Raw genomic sequence first — 20,141 nt, 5'->3', positions numbered from 1 at the left:
TTTTGTATAATATTTCATGAGTTCCTTGTTTTTCAATGCAGCATAGTATTCCATTGTGTGAATATACCACAGCTTCTCTATCCACTTTGTTGCTGGGCACTTGGGTTGTTTCCAACTCTTTGCTATTGTGAACAAAGCCGTGATAAACATGGGTGTGCATATATCTTCTTGGGTGGTGGTTACGGTTTCTTTGGGGTTTATTCCCAGCAGCGGAATTGCTGGGTCAAATGGTATCTCTATTTGCAACTTTTTGAGAAAGTGCCATACAACCTTCCATAGTGGTTGCATCATTTTACACTCCCACCAACAGTGAATAAGGGTTCCAGTTTCTCCACAACCTCACCAGCATTTGTTGTTTGCTGTTCTGTTAAATTTTGCTATTCTTACTGGGGTGAGATGGTATCTCATAGTTGTTTTGTGGCTATGTTTTTCAGACCACACTGGCAAATCAGAAGTAAAGAATCTCGGTGAGGTACCAGCATTCAGGAGGGCAGAAGGGCCCAACAAAATCAGTATTTGTTAATACTCTTGTGCCTCAAGGAAACAGGCACAAGACCCCAGGGACAGAGGGTCCTAAGGCAGCACAAGAACAGTGAAGCTTGGAGAAGTCCTAGGACAAGACTAAGACATCCCAGAGAAGATTCCAGCAGGTTGGCCTCCTGAAACTGGCTTAACAACAGAGGCTGGGGGTCTCCAGAACAAACGTGATGCTAGAAAGCACAAGCCAGGAGTACTGAGTCAGATGGGAAGAGCGCCACCTATGGGATGGAGCGCGCGTCTTACTGCAATCTCGACTTCATGTGCTGGCCAGTCCTATTTCGAGTTGCCTTTTCTTTGTGTATTTTAGCTAGGTCTTTCTCAGGCTAAAGAAGTGCTTTAGAAGGCAAGAATTCTTCTGCCTCCAGCTGGAGAAAGCAAATGGGCCCTGCGTGAGCCAGGTGCGGGGGATTCCAGGACCTTGGATGAAGTCAGCTGCCATCCTAGCTCACCCGCCCAGCTTGGTCTTTCAGGTTCTGTTCTTTCCCTGTGTGTGTAGCTGACACACAGCCTGGAAAAGGTTACTCCCACCTAGAGAGCTGGGGAAATGAGCTTCCCTTGAAGCCGAGGAAGAGTAAGGGTGTTAATTAAACATTGCATCTGTTTTGCAGTGATTTCTAGCCAGTCAACAATGATGAGATGATGGGCACCTCATGAGAATGCCAGCGGAGCACTGCCCTGAGGAGCAAACTGGTTGGCGTTTAAAATAAATGAAAAGGGGGCTCAGAGATGCCCCATGGCATGATCATACAAGTAAAATCTGGTCCTTTCAAAACTACCAGATGGGTTCTATCTATCAGGATTAGATTGAAGCACCTGCTATGTGGGCTCCTTGAAGTCAGGGACTGTGTCACTGTCACCCCTGATTTTACAGCAATGGCACAGAGGTGGTATCAGTGACGATATGCTGAGCAAATAATCTAGATTTTTGGCTTCTTTCCTCCTCTGCTCCTGAGCCTTAGGCTGCAGATGACCCTGCCATACAGTCCCCCAGATGCTGACAAAGGCCACCCAACCATGGACAATGTGTCAAGCCGATAGCTTGTGACTCCTGGTTCTGGCCTTTCTGACCTGCCATGCACTGACCTGACATTTCTCTTCCATTTCCTCTCCTTCTGGTGCCCTACTTGACTTCTGACTTTCTTAGCCCTGCATATTCATTCCCTCAGTCTCAGGATCTTCCACAGCCCTAAGTGTAAACTCTTCTATGACATTAGACAAGAGGACAGGGGCACAGAACAGTGTCTCCTGTGTGGGCTTTGTGGACATGTTATCAATTTGTTCTATTCTCCCTCCTTTTGGTAACTGATCTTTAACTTCCCTTCCAGAAGCTACCTCTGTGTACCTGACCTGTGGCATACAAAACCCTTTGGCTACTGTGGTTGGTACCAAGATGGGCAAATGATCAAAACTGGCTCAGCGAGTGAATCCAGTGCCTGGTGTAAGGTGTGCCTTTCACCTCTCTGTTGGTCTTACACCTGGAAATATGTGTTCTGGAGATGCTGTAGCCATCTTGCAACCAAGAAGGAAAATCCTGCTGGAGACTGACCAACAGAATCAAGAAATGTAGCAAAAAAAAAAAAAATCTATGTCTGATTCATATGATTTGATACCTGGAACATACCACACCTCAAGTTAGCGTGAGCTCATGTGGGTTCTTTGTTTCTTGCAAAGTACCTTAACTGATACAGATGCCAAGTTAGGAGTCATCTATCTCTCATTTTTGGGGCTGGAGTGGCTTCCAACAACCCTCAATACTAATTCTCACACATGCCAAGTTTTGATCTTATATCCTATTTCTTCAGACACAACAGGAAAGTTCCCAGAATTCTAGTTTGGGGGGCTTACATTAAATGTAGGCAACCAGCCTACTTGTTCTGGTGTCAACTGAGGCCAGAAACATTATGGAAGTCCTGTGATCTGGAAGGAGACCAGAAACAAAGCCATACTTGTGGTCTAGCATCCTGAGTCACCCACACAGGCTCCTGCTCTGGCCCACTTCCTACACACTCAGCAGGAAACTGCTGTTTTCTGAGTGCAGAGCTGGGGTAAGAACCCAAGAATTAGAGTAAAACAACATGGCTTTGAGCCCTGACTGTACTGCTTCTGATCTGTATGTTGCTGGCCAAGTCTCCATCCTCCTCAGCTTGTTTCCTCCTGTGCAAGAGAGAAAATACCTGGTGCTCTGATAAGGTTGCTGAAGAAATTAAGTGCATTAAGCTACAGAAATCGCCTAGGATGGTGCTGAGTGTTGAAACACAGGCCTATTTCTTCGTGAGTGGGGTGAGCAATTCACCCCATGTCACTCCTGCAAGTGTCCTTAGACCACACAATGCCTAGTACCTAAAAGTTGCACACACTGCTGCTCACGTCCCAGGTGGAGGGGTGCTCAGGAGGGAACAGATTTAGGCCCCTGGCCCTCTGCAGCCAACCTTAACCTGTGCTGAATGGAGATCGGGCAGTGTAGCTTTGAAAGTAAACAGTTATTCTGAACCTCGATTTCCATTTGCCTGCCAACATTTCTCAGGATACTCGTGGCATGTCAAGAGATCTAACCTCAAGGCTGAGCGCACTGGCCTTTTCAGCTCCCAGTAAAAACTACTGAATGCTTAATCAGAAACCTCTTGAAGTTTCAGAGTTGAATTTTCAACTCTACCCTTATGAATTTCCAGAATCTTTCTTCTCTTTTATTGACTGGTAGGGAAATGGAGCATGTATGTTCGGAGATGAAATCTGTGGCTTTGGTAACTTGCCATTAAAAAGCTATCTCTGGCCTAGCCTGGGCTATGAAAAAGCCAGGGCCCTGGAAGGGCAGGCTCAGTCAGTCAGCCACTCTTGATACCTAGCAGACTGCCCACCAATCAGGCGCCATGTTGCTTTTGGCAATGGCTGTGATCAAGTCAAAGGATTCGGGACAGCCACACAATGGGACCATAGACAGTGTCACATAATGGTCATCTGTGGCTGAAGGCAGGCAGGCTTACAGCTGGAGAGAATGGAGGCAGGCAGACCACTACAATGGCTCCTATTTTCTCACACAAAGGCACAGTTGAAAAGGGCAGAAATGGTGAAAGAGGAAGAAACAATTTTCAAACAGTAGGGTTAGAAAGGTTAGTGTGCTGGGCCGCTGTCTTGAAGACAGTTAGAGTGGGCTGCTGAGTTCGGCCAGGAAAATTACTTTGGTCTGCCATGCCTGGCACCTTCTGCCCACAGCCTGTCCCATGGCCCCTTCTGCTCACACGTCTATGTCAGACTCAGGCACCATCATCCGCTATTTCCAGCACTGACTGCTGGCCAAGCTTCTACACTCCCCCTCAGGATGATAATAACTCTCTTCTGGATTCAGTTTTGCCTTCCCGACCAGGAGTGGTAGGATGCATATCAGTTACCATGTGTAAGCAAGGAGGAGAGATGCCACTGAGGGGAGCTGGTTTTCTAAGAGCCCAGAACTGGGAAGGTGGGCTGGCTGAGACGCAAGGGCAATGGAGGACTGACAGCTGTTGTGTATTTCCCTCGCCCCGGAAAAGAGACCGAATCTACGGAGGAGGGATGTGTGTGCCATCACTGAGTCAGCTACTCCTCTAATCCTTACACCCATGACGTGCACGTTCTTATCCAGTTTGTAGGTGAGAGAACAGAATTTCACTGAGGGTAAGTTACTTCCTGAAGGTCACGAGCTAGTTAGTGACAAAGCTAAAACATATGTCCAGAGTTGCTTGATTTGAATGTGTGGTTTTTACATAATGCTTCCACCAATTGACCAGGATTTGCTTTTCAATAGTGAAGAGGAGAGAAAAAAAGAAAATAATCCCCTTTTTGAGGAGATAGAAGCTGTATTTACTTCTTTTCCACTACTGAATCAACATGTGTACAGGCCTCTGTCTGTGCATTTTGTATATTTTTACCCATATCATTTCAAAGGAAGTTACGGGCATTGTGACACTTGATCCCTGAACTCCTCTCCTAGGAATAAGGTCTCTACATAGTCAAGATATCATCATTAAACCTAAGAAAATGAACAACAAAAATATACAGCATCTAGCATTCCAGTCAATCTTCAAATTTTTCCCACTTTGGCAAAAAAAAAAAAAAAACCACAACCAATCAACCCTTTAAAGATTATGTCCTTAAATCCAATTTAAGCTTCACTTTGCATTTGGTTATATATCCTACTCTCTTTTACAGATCAAATCTTTACACCTGATTTACTGTGCTAGATTCTCCCAACTCTCACTGTTATCAAGTTAGAACTGACGCATAGCTGACCCTCCTGTGGGTTTTCAGGAGGCTGTAAATGACAAGGGAGGAGACTGTCCATCTTTCTCCCATGGACCTGCTGGTGGATTCGAACTACCAGAGAGGTGCACCTTTGAGGTAGGAGCACAACTCTCCAGGAATGAAGCCACTAATCTAATCCTCCAATTGGTCTGGACCTCTCCTTTCTCCTGTCTACTTTCTCCCCTGTTCCTCCGCTTCCACGTGGCTTCCCAGCCTTGGAGCCTAAAAGGTGTCAAGGTGTCTCAGTTCTCTTCTTCCTTCCCCTCGCCCATTCCCAGGGCACATCACTAGATCTCAGGAACTCACAGAAACATGAGAACTAAACAAAACAGGAACTGAATTCTGAGAATTAAAACTCTCTATTTGGAAACAAAAGTCCTTATTTATAGAAAGCATATTTGTAAATAGCATTCTGGCCTGCTATGGGGATATTAATTTTTCTTCCTCAAATGAAAAAGAGTCATAGACATAGGAATAGAAATGAAACAAAACCAAATACCTTGCTGGACACACATCAAGAAGTTAAATGTTAATAAATTATTAACTACTTTTAAAATCCAGACCAATTGTAAAACCACAGGCCATTTACTGATGGCTAGAGAAGAGTGGGCCTACAAGACATCTGAGCACTTAGAGGGGAGGCAAGCACATGAAATGCAATTACAAGGTTGCCTGATCAGAGTATGTGCAAGGAACGGTGCAAACAGAAGTGAGGGGAGTCGGAGAACTTGCCAAAGGGATCCCACGCTGATAGTGTCAGCTCAATGGGTAAAGATGGAATTTTGGGGCTGTCAAGGAGCAGGGGTGATATGATCACTTGTGCACACTCCCCACACACCCCTCCAAGGCCAGATAGTGGATGTAGAGGGATAGTCAAAAGGAGATGTGGCTTTAACCCAGGTGAATGGTGATGTGGCCCGAACCAAGGTTGTGACTGAGGTGACGAAGAGCAGATGGATGAACAGGAAGCAGAACGGAGATGAGCTGAGGGAGGTATGGATTCAGACTTCTGGCTGGAGGGCAGTGCCACTCACTGGATAAGGTAAGAGGCAGGAGGCGCAGTGAGCTTGGTGGGGAGTATGGATTCAGACTGGACAATGAATAAGGGGAGTGAAGAACTGATGACTTTGAATCGTGGTGTTGGTGAAGAATATTGATTCGTCCATGGACTGTCAAAAGAACAAACAAATCTTCTTAAGGAAGCATAACCAGAGTGCTCCTTGGAGGCAAGGATGATGAAACTTCAGTCACATACTTTGGGCATGTTATCACGAGAGGCCAGTCTGTGGCAAAACACATCATGTTTGAAAAAGCAGATGGTCAGCAAAAGAGTGGAGCAAGATCTTTAAAGAGAGAGATTGACTGACACAGTGATTGTACTACTACAACAATGAACTTAAACCTGTTAGAGATCGTGAGGATAGTGCAGGAGAGGTTAAGGTTTCCAACCCTTGTTCATAGGGATCTATCTGTTGCAGTAGACTTGACAACACTCAACAACAATATTCTACTCAGTCTAGAGGCCTGTGGTTTGAGGTGTTTGGGGAACATGGGCTGTCATGTCATAGGCAACAGGGAACACCTGCTGGAGCTGAACTGATAGGAATCCACGCTCAGAAGAATTTCTCAGGACACTCAGAGCCAAGGGTACTGAAAAGGCACTTGCTGCCTCAGCAGCTTCTCTAGCCCAGTGTGCACTGGCACTGAATGACTTGGCTTATGCCGGTTGAGTGAGAACTCTACCTGTACAGACAAGCAGGAAATCACATTCCAAGAGCTGCTCCTGGGGGTGGTATCCCAACCCAACTGCTGCGGGTCCTTGAAAGCCAAGGTAGTATTTGGTTTGGCTTAGGTTTAACTGGCTTTTCAAACTTTATAGTTAAGGGATTTAGAATTGAGGCACCTTTTGGAATCTGTCAGACCGGAAGGCTGACAATTACTTTTTTACAGGATAATTGAAGGAAATGCAAAAAAGGAAATCCTGGACAGGTTATCTTATCATGGTGCTCTTAGGCAGCCTCATTCTCCCATGCTACTATCAATGAAGAGTTCCTGAGAAAGCCCAGCTACCAAGACCCACCATGTGGGCAGCCCACAGAACCAGAGTCTAGCCACCGGGTTCACTCTGTCAGTCCAATGCCCTTAGCCAGGGAAGGAGAGCCACACATGGTTAAGAGAGGTGAGGTACTGCTTGCTTTAGAGAACAGATTATATATAAGTTCAAGCAAACATTTCCTCCATATGCCAAAGAACCCCCAGACAAACCAAACCAGTGGTCGTCAATTCAATTGTTACTCATGGCGCTGATCTCATGTGCCTCAGAGGAGAATGATGTTCCACGTTTGAGTGGCTGATTTTTCTGAAATAGACTGCCAAGCCTTCCCAGGGGCCTCTGGGTGAACTTGCTCCCCAACCTTTCAGTCAGCAAGTCGAATGTATTAATGGTTTGCTCCAGCCAGGGACTCATTACATGGGTGTAATAACTTATTCTTTGTCAGCTGATAGTAAAGATTCCATTAAGTGAGCACAGAGGTGGAAGTGGCCTCTCTTTAGTGCACAGAGCAGAGCCATATCCATGGGGCCTACCTCTGCTGACGTCCTGAAAGAGGAAAGGGGCCAAGGGAAGATGTCTTGGTTGTGGGGCTTCCCAGGCTCTGTTCAAGAAGACATTGTTCTCTTGATCCTTCTACATCCACAGAAAGAAGGGAATCTCTACTCCCCATCCCAAGAGAGAAAAGCAAGGAGAACCCTTTTATTTCTCTGTGGTGCCCTCATTCACCCCTCTCCATAGAAGGGGTGCACTCCTGAGGTAGTTTGTGAAGAACGCTCCATCAGCCCTTCTAGTTCTCTCCACAGAGTGTTGCTCCTCCTCACTTTTGGGCGGCTAATGCTCCTGTCTGTAGTCCAATGGAAGCAGCAACTGACCACTTCTCCAATGTACAGTAACTGAGGCTTTTTAATTTTGGGGTGAAATTTTCACAAACGTACTTGGCTTCAGGTTGGCAGCAATAGTCTCCTTTCAGTTTTCTCAGTAAATACCTGGCATTTCAACCTCCTCATTATGGTCTCCTGGGCCTCATTTCTCAATTGATTCTGAATTTGGGAAGTGTGGGGAGAAAATGTGTTAATTAAAGCCTCTGTAAATCTAAACATTTTCCAAGGTAGAACTAAGCCTTCTCAAGTTATTTGGGAGATCCTTAACTCTTCAAACTCTTCATATAAGAGAAGAAAGCAAGATGAACTAAAAATTCATTTATTTGGCTCTCATCTGGAATTCTGTCAACACGTGCTCACCACAAGGCAATGTGTACAATTCGTTTAGAAAAGAAATGAATTGCATTTAGTGTGTTGACAAAATATCTTTTCATTACAGGGTCCAATTCTAGACTATATAGAGCAGTCATTGTCCATGTGTGGGTCTATCTCCTTTCTACCTTGAGCTTCACAAGGGGAAAGACTGTGGACTTCTTTATCTTACACAGATGAGTAGATGTACAATTAATGCAAGAATGGTTCTAACTTTAAAGAAGGAAAGGTCACTTGAGGTGAGCGCAAGTTGGGGGGGGTCCTCTTCCTAGAAGTGGCAGTTTTAGTTGAAGACCAAGTTCCCCTCTTGCTGCTCGTGCAGTCTACAGAAGATCTCTATTTGACTCCTTGGAGCCCTCCCCACGCCCCCTCGTCAAGGGTTTGCACAAAGCTCTCCTGCACATGGACCCAAGCTTTGCAAGACTGAGAACGTTATGGTAATCTCAATAATCTCCATCTCCACGTCACTGCCGGATGTTCTTTTTTTTTTTTGCTATGTGTACCATCAAATCAGATCTGACTGGTACAGGAGGAGATTGCCTCTCCTTCTTCAGCAGAGCATCTGGTGGATTTGAACCGCATACCTTCTGGGATTGCAGGGTAGCTTCCTGCCACTAAGCCACCAGAGCTCCCTACTGTCGGATGTTCTTAAGGAATGAAATCCACTCCCTGCTTCCCAAGAGGAGAAGCTATGGTTCAGGTGACACATGGATAAAGACTTATGTTTTTTAATTTGATATGTTTTAGAGAAAAAATGAACAAGTCCATTACACCTGCAATTTTGCCAATGTCTATACTTAAGATGAGGGTAAAAGGTGGTACGAATATCAGGTCTGAGTCTAGTTACAGAAAATATCAAGTGAAAATGCTTGATGGTGGGAAGCACTTCTGAAACGGCACTCAAAAACCTGTTCGGCACTCAAAAACCTGTTCGCTGGGAAGAACAAAAGTCTCTAAAACTCATGCTGGCCAGTAGTAGGTGCTCTAGAAATAGTATCTGCTTCAGTCAGCGGCCAATGAAACCAGGCACCTGGGAAGAACTGAAGGACAGCGCGCCACAGGGGCAAAGCAGAAGGAGTTAAAAGAAAGGGGTGTGCAGTTTCCAGGCCCATCCCCCCTGCAGCTAATCTGTCACCAAATGAAGAAGCGGCCGGCATAGTGAGCTAGCTGGCAGTTCACTCACAGCAAACTGATTAAGAATGTTCAACCAACAGCAGACTGGAGACCTTTCCAGCGAAAATAAATAGAGTGTAGACTGTATGCAAATGTGTTTGTCACTTTGACAGCACGTCTCAATTAAGGCATCTCGCGGCTGTGGGTAGGCTCTGCGGCTGCAGCTGTAAGGGAGAGCCCACTGCATGGCTGATACTCGGGGCTTGACCTTAATCCGCATGCATGCATTAAAAAAAATCCTGCCTTCCTGTACACTTGCATAATGCTGGCAGCCACGTGAGGGAAGTGACAAACGGGGAAAAAAGCCACTTTCATCCTCTCCAGTTTACAGACCTGTGAAGGCACAGACAGCTCTTATTTCAACAGAGTTTGGGGTGGCTTTTAAAATTGTTTATCCCCCACCTGCATGCGTGCACTCGAGCGAACACATACACACACACATACACACTTACTTATTCTGCATTTAGCCGGGAATGACATGAAAGCATCTTTACTTCTTGCTGAAATGGAAAGAAGGTCTTTCTCCATTTCAAATAGGGCCTCCTTTTTTGTGTTTCGAAAATGGAATGTTTAACACCATGAAATCCCTCTCCCCCGCCCCCTCTTTCTCTGTAATGGGCTCCAAACTACAGCGAGGAGCTCTTTTCATGGGAAGGTTAGTGTGTGCAGGAATGAGGACAAAGGAAAGCAGGAAGCGGGCTCTGGAATGCCATGCTGGCGACAAGTGGGGGCTGTGCTTTCGGCAAACAGCGCCAGGGAATTGGGGCGCAAACTTCCCCAACAGAATGTGAGCGCGGGAGGGGGCAGCGCTTCAGGGGTGAAAACACCAATGCCATTTGGAGATAATCATTAACCAAAAGCGCACTACACTGCGGGTGCTACTTTCTTTTGCTTTCAATTTTATAGCAACTCTTTTATGTGCAAAATCAGAAAAGTTAAAGATGTACAAATGTGTGCTACCTGAAAATATTGATTAAAGGGCAAATTCTTATCTTTTGATAAACTCACTCCTTGTGATAATAACCCAAAGCTACAACTTTGTTGGCTCCCTTCAGGTCTAAATTGTTCAATGCCTGGTACACAGGAGGCCTCTGGGAAATGTCTCCTAAAAAGAGGAACATGGGGGCTTCTAAGTTCTTTATGTGGTGATAGCAATCAAATTATATAAATATATCGATTATCTTAATCATGCTTCTAATTCAGGTGATTTAAAAAATAAATAACTGTACATTCTTATTATAGTCCTATTTTGAAAAAAAAAAAAAAAGCATTTCTCATAAAGCATAAGAAAACAATACTTCTTGCTAGTCTAGTATCCGCTCAAGAAAAGTAGAGAAGGGCACAAAATTTCTTTTTCAGCCAAAAACTTAATCCTCAATTAAGATACAGATAACATTTCCAGTCTCTGTACAGGGGACAATGTTTGACTTAAGGGGGGAAAGCAAGCAAACAGAAATTTTTTTCAAATGCACAGGCTGACAAAAATAGTTGGTTAAAAAAGTGAATCTCTAGAATCCTAGTGTGGGTGTTTACTCTGAGAAGCACTACTCCTGATATTGATTTTCAGGAAGTACATTAATAAAGAACTCCTAATTGATTTTCTAAGACTTCGCTTGTTGCCTTTTATTTGAAGGTGCAAAGAAGGGCCTGTGATGCTAAAGTGTTCTAATGAGATGCTTAGCTACCAGAGGCACCTTAACCAGAGAACCTGGGAGTGGAGGAGACAGCAGCTGCATTTAATAACTTCATTCAGTAGGTGAGCTAGTTTAGGACCAGAGCCATGCCTCTTTGTCAGTATTTTTTAAAATTCACTTTCAAAACATTTTTGCACCAAATAAACACTGGAAGAGGTGAGAAATTCCATGGAGTTGTTTTGCCAAAGAGTCGAAATGAAAAACCATCTGTGGCATGTGCTAGAGCTTCTGGTGAAGTGCAGACTGAGAAGAGGACCAGGGAACATACCTGTCCAAAGTGGACTGTGATTGGCCTCCGGTCTTCTCGGAGCTTGGGGTCCTTGGCCTCTACCAATGGAGATGGCGCAGTCTTCGGTAGCTGCTCTTCTGTGGTGATGGTACAGCCATTCTCGGTGATGTCCTGAGGGGAGAAGTAGGACAGTAGGTTGATGTTTGGGGCCACAATTCCTGGCTTTGAACACAGGTGCTCTCTAAGACCCCAGAGCTAAGAGACCACAGGACTCAATCAGTATTCAGAACTCCTCCTTCCGACAAAGGGGTAGAACAGGGAGGATAATTCAATTTTGCCTGCTGAGGACTAGAGATGTCTTTATACATGAAATGACATATGAAAATAATAAATATTAAATTACAGGGACAACACAACAATAATTCAAGGCAGGAGAGAAAAAACTATTTCAACTTACTATCTTACACAGAGATTTTCATTTTGACATATTCACTTTTGCCCACTTGCAGACACTTAAAAAATTACTTGCAATCACAGCTCATGTATAATTTTATATCCCAATTTTTAAAGGATTATCATAAGCCTCCATGCTGCCACATAATCATTATAATATAATCTTAATGGATGCATAATATTTCCTGGAGTCGATACACAATCATTTAATACACCATTCGGCATTTAGGCGGCTTCTATTTTTTTAAATATTAAAAACACTAGAGTCATAAACAGTTGTGTGGATTTTTTTTCTCTTTTCTTCTGAATTATTTCTTGTATGAAAATCCCTTGTTGTTACTAGGTCAAGGGATACAAACATTTTTAAGATTTTTAATTCATGCTACCAAATTGCTTCCCAATTTACACCAACAACTAGGAATGGATGCGTTACCAGTGTCACGGTGCTCTTGTTAGTCTTACCGTTTTAAAAATGTATCGCTAATTTAATAGGTGAAAAATTAGACCTCATTGTTGTTTTAATTTGCATTACTTTGATTATCTGAGTGTGGACATGTTCTCCACATTGTTTACTGCTGATGCTACTGTGTATGGAGGGGGTCTATGAGTGTTCCCTTTTTCTCTATCCCCAGCCTTCCTCACAGGGAACAGGGCAAAAGCTGAGTCAGAACTCCACAATTTGGGAAACATTTAGGGAACCAGAGTAACCTGTGTAAATTCAGAAACTTACATTTAATTTGCCTTCTGAAAGAAGAAGTAAGGTTTTCAAAGAAAAGCAAAATTCCAATGTGTGCAAGACGGACATGGCTCCTTTGGCTAAAGCTGACTACCGGTTATGCACATGGGTTATTTGGAATGTGGATGGTACTTGCATATGCAATAGATCACATGTTTTATTAAAGCCATGGACGTTGCTTCAACCCTCACTGGAACAAGGCGGAGAAAACATGTACCAAAAAGAAAAGTCTCCGTTTAAATAATAATTCTTCAGCAAAGTAAAAAGAAATAATTCCAATCTAGTAGTAAATAATAATACAATTCTTAGAATTTATTTCATGGCAAAAGTAAATACAGATTTTTATTAGTAAAACATATCCTTCTTTGACCACTCCTTAAGTTCTGCACATAAAAGACTTGACAATTTATAGCCTCTAGTTTTTTGGAGGAAAAGAGGTCCCTTATTGAATAACAATGCATTAAAACAGAAATATATTTAACATTTTTTGGCCTCAGTTTTCTCATCTGTAAAGTGAGAATGTGGTGGCTAGGAGGATTAAAGAAGATAATGTTTAGAACATATCTGCCACTCAATAAATGATAGGCTTTTAAAGTATAGAAAAGAAAATCCAATCTTGCATCCCCACCTGCTAACCTCGTGGCTTCCTTTCCTAAAGAATCAAGGCCACCTCTAGACAGGCCAACCTCAAGGAAGTTTTGCTGTTGTTGTTAGGTGCCGCTGCATTTGTTTCAACCCAGCCATCCCATGGGTAGCAAAACAAAACACTGCCTGGTTCTGCATCATTCTTCGTTACTGCTGTTTGAGCCCACTGGGGCAGCCACTGTGCTAATCAATCTCACTGAGGGTGTTCATCTTTTTCTCTGATCCCTGAATTTACCAAGCATGTCTCTTTCCAAGGGGCTGGCCCCTGAAAGAACATATGTAAGATGAATTGTTACCATTCTTGTTTCAAAGGTGGATTCTGGCTATACTTTTCCAAGAAAAGTTTGTTCAGTATTTTAGTTCAAGTATATTCAGTAATCTTTAATCTTTATTATCATCATAATACAAATGTAGAAGATCTGGTGGCCTAGTGGTAAGAACCTGTGCTGCAATCCTGAAGGCATGCATTTCAAAGTCACTAGCTGCTCCGTGGTAGAAGGATAGGCAATCTCCTCCCGTGAAATTAACTCTCTCTGAAAAACCGCTGGAGGGTTAACTATGGGTCGGTTCTGGCTTGATGGTACATAACAGCAACAACAACATATGTATAAATTCTTCTTTGGTCTACTTCATTGTCTTCTTTTACACACATATGAGGCAAATGAAAATATTATGGCTTGGCTAGGCATGCCTTAATACTCAAAGTGACATCCTTGTGGTTTTGTAGAGGTTCTTTGCAGCTGATTTCGTTCATAGGGTTGCTATGAGTCGCCTACCACTCGACGGCACTTAACACAGAGAGAGACCAGCTGGCCCAGTGGCCCAAAAGTGATGCTAACAAGCCAAAGGTGGGTGACTCTAATCCGCAGCCTTCAGGCCAGTTCTTAATTGTTTTTGGTCTAACATTCTTGTAGGTCGTATAGCCCTCGTGTGTCCACTTGCAATACAGAGGTAACTTGTAGTTGCTGTGAAGCTGAACACTGTGACGCTGATGTGTCAAATGCAGTAATGGTTACCCATGGTGGGCAGTGTTTGGTAGGGCTCCCCGGTTAAAACAAGCTTGGAAGAGGAGTGGCATCCACTTCCATAATAGCTTGCCTCTGGAAACTCTATGAACCTGGAGAAAGGATGAAAGTCACGCAAGGGTCGAGGACTTTCATTCATAGGGTCGCTATGAGTTGCCTATGACTTGACAGCACTTAATAACAACAACGACAACAACATGCACTTTGATTTCCTGAGTGCAGCTTTCATGGACAGTGATTGTAGATCTAAGTGAAATGAACCCTTTAACTACTTCAATCTTCTGTTTACCATGATGTTGTTAATCGGATTACTTGGGTTTTCTTTATGTTGAGGTGTCACCCATACTGAAGGCTGTAATCTTGGCTTTTCATTAGCAAGTGCTTCAAGTCCTCTTTGCTTTCAGCAAGCAGAGATGCATCATCTGTGTATCTCAAGTTTTTAATGATTTTCCCCTCCAATCCTGGTGTTTTGCTTCATATTATGAAGCTTCTCAGATTATATGCTTAGCATACAGAGTGAACAGTATGTTGAAAGGATACAACTCTAACACAAATCTTTCCTGATTTTAAACTACACATATGATCTGTCTGAATGAATATTTCTTGGCCCATATATAGTTTCATCTGAGCACAATTAAATGTTCTGGAATTCCTATCTTTTCAAAGTTATCCTTAATCTGGTACGATCCATACAGTCAAAGGCCTTTGCATAGTTAGCAAATACAAGTAAACATCTTTTTGGTATTTTTTGTTTTCAGCCATGACCCATTTTACTTTAGCAGTGATACCCTTTGTTCCACATTCTGTTCTGGATCTAGTTTGCACTTCTAGTACTTCTCTGATGATGTACTGATATAAACATTTTTAAATAGTCTTCAGCAAAAAAAATTATCTGCTTGTGATTATTAATGTTGTTATTGCTGATTGCTTTCAAGTCAAGCACAACTCATAGCGACCCTATGAACAAAAGGCCTGAAGCCCCCCCTACGACTATCGACATTTATCAAAGTTCATAGAGTTTCAGGAGGCATGTTGTTTAGGAAGTGGATGCCACTCCTGCTTCCAAACCTGTCATAGTATGTTATGTGCCATTTAGATGCCTGCGATGTACAGCGACCCTGTGTACAGCAGCTCTTAACTCTTCCCTGTCCTGAGCCAGTCTCACTAATTCCCATACACCAATCCCCATCGCACCAGTTACTGTATAAATACATCTCATCCGGGGTCTCCCTCTCCTACACTGTCCATTCACCCTTCTAAGCATTATGTCCTTCTCCAAGGACCAATCAATCCTGGTCACGTGCCCAAAGTGAGGTGAAACTTCAAAATCCTAGCCTCCAAGGAGAGACTTGGTTTCACCCTCTCCACGACAGACCTGTTTGTTTTCTTGGCAGTCCATGGTATGTTCAAGACTCTTCTCCTGTCATCTTTAGTCATTGTCCAACTCTCTAAAGCATAAAAAATAATTGAGAAGACCATGACCTGGATTAGGCGCACCTTTCTATCTAGACTGACATCACTGCTCTTCAGCACTCTGGAGACGTCCATGACAGCAGATTTTCCCAACCCAATTAATCTTTTGATTTTCTAACTGCTGGGGTTAAGTGTTGATTGTGGGTTCAAGCAAGCTGTAACTGTTAAAAATCTCAATCTCTTCTCCATCTAAGATGGTGCTGCCAATTGGCCCAGTGGTGAGAAACTTTGACTTCTTGATGTTGAGCTTTAATCCATATTGAAGACTACAGTCCTTGACCTTTTGCAGCAAGTGCTTCAGGTCTTATTCAGTTTCAGCAAGCAAGGTTGTATCATCTTAATATTGTAGGTTGTTAATAAGTCTTCCTCCAATCTTGATGCCACACTCCTCCTTATAAAGCCCTCTTTCCCAAATGATCTGTTCTGCATGCAGACTAAAAAGGTATGGGGACAGGATTCATCCCTGACACACTCTTTTGCTGATTTTGAACCATGCAGTGCTTCCTTGCTCTGTTTTGAGGACTGCTTCTTGGTCCGAGTATAGGTTTCATATAAGCATGATTAAGTGTTCTGAGAGTCCCATTTCCCTCAAGGTTAGGCACAATTTATCGTGGTTCACACATCAAATGCCTTTGCATAGTCAATGAAACGCAGATACACATTCTTCTGTTACTCTGCTTTCTGTCAAGATCCATCTGACATTGGCAATAATGTCCTTAGTGCCATGACCTCTTCTAAACCCAGCTTGTATTTCTGGTAGTTCTCTGTTAATGTACTGTTCAAGTCTTTTCTGGATAATCTTCAACAGGATTTTGCTAGTGTGTGACATCAGTGATATTGTTCGATAATTTCCACACTCTGTCAGGTCACCTTTTTTTTGGAATGGGAATAAATATGAATCTCTTCCAGGCAAGTGGCCACATAATTGTCCTCCAGATTTCTTGGCACAACTTGGTGAGCACATGCAGGGCAGCATCTGTTTGCTGAAATATGTCAATTGGTAGTCCATCAATTCCGAGGGCTTTATTTTTTCCAAGTCCTTCAGAGTAGCCTGCACTTTCTCCTTCATCACCATTGCCTCTTGCTCATATGTTGTTTCTTTAAATTCTTCTGTGTCAGCCAATTCTTTTTGGTACAATGACTCTGTATACTCCTTCCACCTGCTTTTAATGCTTTTTGAATCATCCAGTATTCTGCCCATAGCATCCTTAAGCATTGCAACTTAGGACTTGAATTTATTCTTTGGTTCTTTCAGCTTAAAAAAAGCTGAACAAGTTTGGCCCTTATTTCTGGATTCCATTTAACCACTTTTGGAAATGAGTACAAAGGCAACTTCCCCCTAGCTAGTTGTCCAGCTAGCTTTCTTCCAAATTTCTTGGCATAGATAAGTGAGTGCTTCCAATGTTGCAGTCATTTGTTGAAATATTTCAACTACTAGTCCCTTAATTCCTAAAGTCTTGTTTCAGGCCAATATTTATAGTATAGCTTGGACTTACTGCAAAGCCTCATTATTAGTATTCTTTCAATACAAGCCCTTGATTTTATGTTTGAGTGCTATCAATTCTTTTTGCTACAGTGACTCTATGTATTCTTTCCATATTCTTTTGATGCTTTCTATGTTAAAAAATTTTCCCTTAGAATCCTTCAGTGTTGCACATTAAGGTTTGAATTCTTGTATTCTGTTTTTTTTCAGCTTGAGAAATGTTGAGCATATCCTTGTCTTTTGGTTTTCTACCTCCAGGTCTTTGTATATTTCCTCTTGAGCTGCTCTTCACCCTTCCTTCCATTTGCTTTAACGTCTTTACACTCAAAATTCAAGAACAAGGTTCAGAGTCTCTTCTGCTATCTGTTTGGGGTTGGGTTTTGTTTCTTTTTTGTGATTAGACTGTTAGTCTTGAAAAATTCCATCATGTGATCTCTAGCACAGTTTCCATTATTGAGGGTGTATTTTTCCAGCTATCTTTCTTTCTTTGTTTTCAATGTAGTCACAATTATAAAATGAAAAGCAACTCTTTTTTTTAATTTTATTATTTTGTGTGTGTGTACCGTCAAATCAGATCTGATGGTACAGGAGGAGACTGTCCCTCCTTCTCCAGCAGAGCATCTGGTGGATTTGAACCACGCACCTCTGGGATTAAAGTGCAGCTCCCTGCCACTAGACCACCAGAGCTCCCTGAAAAGCAACTCTTGAGGGTCAGCTTCCTGGGTATTAGTGAACTGAAATGGTTTGGTATGGCTCATACGTTTTACTGTGTCAAGAATGACAAACTGAAGAATAGCATCACTTTCATTGTTGATATGAACATGTCAAGATCAATTTTTGAAGCCCAGCTCTTTTAGTAATACGCTAATAAGGATGATAGAAGAAGAATCAATGCCTCTGAGTTATGGTGCTGGAGAAAAGTATTGAATATACAATGGACACCAAGAGAACAAATAGGTTCATCTTGGAGTGTGTGAAACCAGGCTGCTCCCTGGAGGCAAGGATTTTGAAGCTTTGTCTCATATACTTTGGGCATGTGGCCAGGAAGGACCAGTCCTTGAAGAAGGACATCATGCTTGGAAGAGTAGAGGCTCAAAAATGGAAGATCCTGAACGAGATGGGCTGACAAAGAGGCTATCACTGTGAGGTTCTATGTGTCTGAGACGGTGAGAATGGCTCAGGATGGGACAAGGTTCAGTGCTATTGTTCATATGGTTGCTGAGTCGTAGTTGACTCGATGGCATGTGACAACAACAATATAAGGAAGAGTAGTTAAAATAATAGTTAACTATTACTTTATGTACTTATTATCAATACTGAAGATGAAGACACTGAAAATTTTTGCCAACAACTTCTGCAGGAGGCTCTATTGTTTCTAAACAACACAGGGAAATGATACCCTATTGCCTTTGCAGAGAGGGCTGGGAACAAGTGGACAACTATGGTTCAGAGCACTGGCTAGGTCATTTTCAGTGGGGTAGAGGCTCCAGGATGAGAAAGGATGCTGACAGCCAATTAAAATTGGTTCTTTGGTGGGAAAAATTGCCTAATGTGCTCAGGTCAAGAGGAACAGAGAGAAGAAGCTCGTCTGCACCAGAAATCAAGGGACAAAGAGGCCTTTTGGATCCACATGTAGATATGGGGTGAAAGGTTGAGTGCTTAGTTCAGGGAAAGTTGTTTGAGTATATGTAAGAATAAATGAAATTAAATTGTAAGGTAACATGTTAAGGAAATATTTTTCACTAATTGATTAAAAACTATGAGAGCTATTTAGAAAAGAGGAAATGGTAGGTCCAGGAGAAAGGTCTTAGCATAAGCTTATAAGTAAAAATACTTCTAGTTTTAGTTTCTCCACTAACCAATAGTCTGTTATTTCTAATTCACTCAACTTTTTGTCACCTCCTCCCTCATCGCCCGACAATGAGGACACCATCACCTGCTTAGCAAACTTCAAAGCTATTGAGAAGGTGAGTTAAACAAGATGAAAAGTGAAGAAACATGAACAAATGCTACGAGACTGAGCAGATTAAATGTTAGACCCTTGCTTTCTACAAAATGAAAATAAACCATCTAAAGAGAAGCTCTTCCCTGTGCGGAGCACCTTGGAACATGGTAGGTTCCTTTCAGGTCCTTAACCTTCAGTATCTCAGTTTCTACAACAATCATAAGCTAGACAAAATGATTCCTCTTTTTTTCAAGGTGAGGAAAACAGAACTGTCGTGAACTGGAATTGACTTGATGGTAATGGGTTTGCCTTTTGGTTTGATTTTAGATGGGGAAATAGGGCTCAGAGAAAGTAATCTGCTTAAGGCTGCAAAGCTGTAAAGCTACTCAATAGTAAATGTCTCCTGGCATTTTACCATTTTAGCATATAACAAAAGCACAGTGAAGTTGTTTTGAGTTGAGGGAGTGCTCAATAAGTTATCAGTTATGATCTCTGCCTTGGATGCCAATGAAGCTTTGCTTATCTTTTGTTACAGTGATTACATTATTCCCTGGTTTATGAGCTCTGGTCTCTGCCCTAGAGCCTTGAATGCTCTCAAATAAACCTTTGTAAAATTGAGTTGAATGCTTGGAAGGTAGATGTGTCCAATACACAAATGTACTGTGCCTCAAAAAACAGTGCTGCTGCACACTTATTTTATTTGGAAGGTCCAATGGTACAGGACTTCTTACAGAGTACTCTGGCTTGTCCCAATGATATACTAATGTTTTCATTTCTTTTTCCAGTGGGAAAGGACAACTTCTTCCTCCCAGAATCCTAGAGAGAAAAAAGAGTGAGAAGCCCAATTCCAGAAGGAAAAAAGCTGGCTCACATCACCTGCTGAATTCACCAGCAAAGGTGTTTTATGTAGTAGCAAGAACAACAATATCATTGGTGTTGAGTCAGAGCGGACTTATAGCTGGCCTTCCAGTGGACTTTTGGAGGCTGTAAATGCAAAGGAAAGAAACTGCCCATCTTTCTCCCATGGAGCAGCTGGTGGATTCAAACCGCTTGCCTGGACTGGCAGCACGACTCTACCATTAGGCCACCAGTGCTCCCTTACATGCAGGAGATATCCAATAACAGCAATCTTGATTGATACTCATCAGAAGGAAATCATGGTCT

At 42.6% G+C, this 20,141-nt stretch overlaps 1 protein-coding gene across 1 annotated transcript in view; it reads right to left on the bottom strand.

The window, feature by feature from the left end:
* Positions 1-20,141, bottom strand: part of DENND1A (DENN/MADD domain containing 1A) — a 311,879-nt gene that overhangs the window by 48,327 nt on the left and 243,411 nt on the right. Inside the window, exon 10 of the mRNA XM_006892585.1 lies at positions 11,257-11,388. Coding sequence (XP_006892647.1) covers positions 11,257-11,388 — 132 coding nt within the window. The remainder of the gene's footprint in view (positions 1-11,256; positions 11,389-20,141) is intronic.

This window comes from Elephantulus edwardii, unplaced genomic scaffold, assembly GCF_000299155.1.
Source record: "Elephantulus edwardii isolate Elephantulus edwardi_28Jun2011 unplaced genomic scaffold, EleEdw1.0 scaffold00116, whole genome shotgun sequence".
NCBI lineage: Eukaryota > Metazoa > Chordata > Mammalia > Macroscelidea > Macroscelididae > Elephantulus > Elephantulus edwardii.
This window is presented reverse-complemented; position numbering and strand designations above follow the sequence as displayed.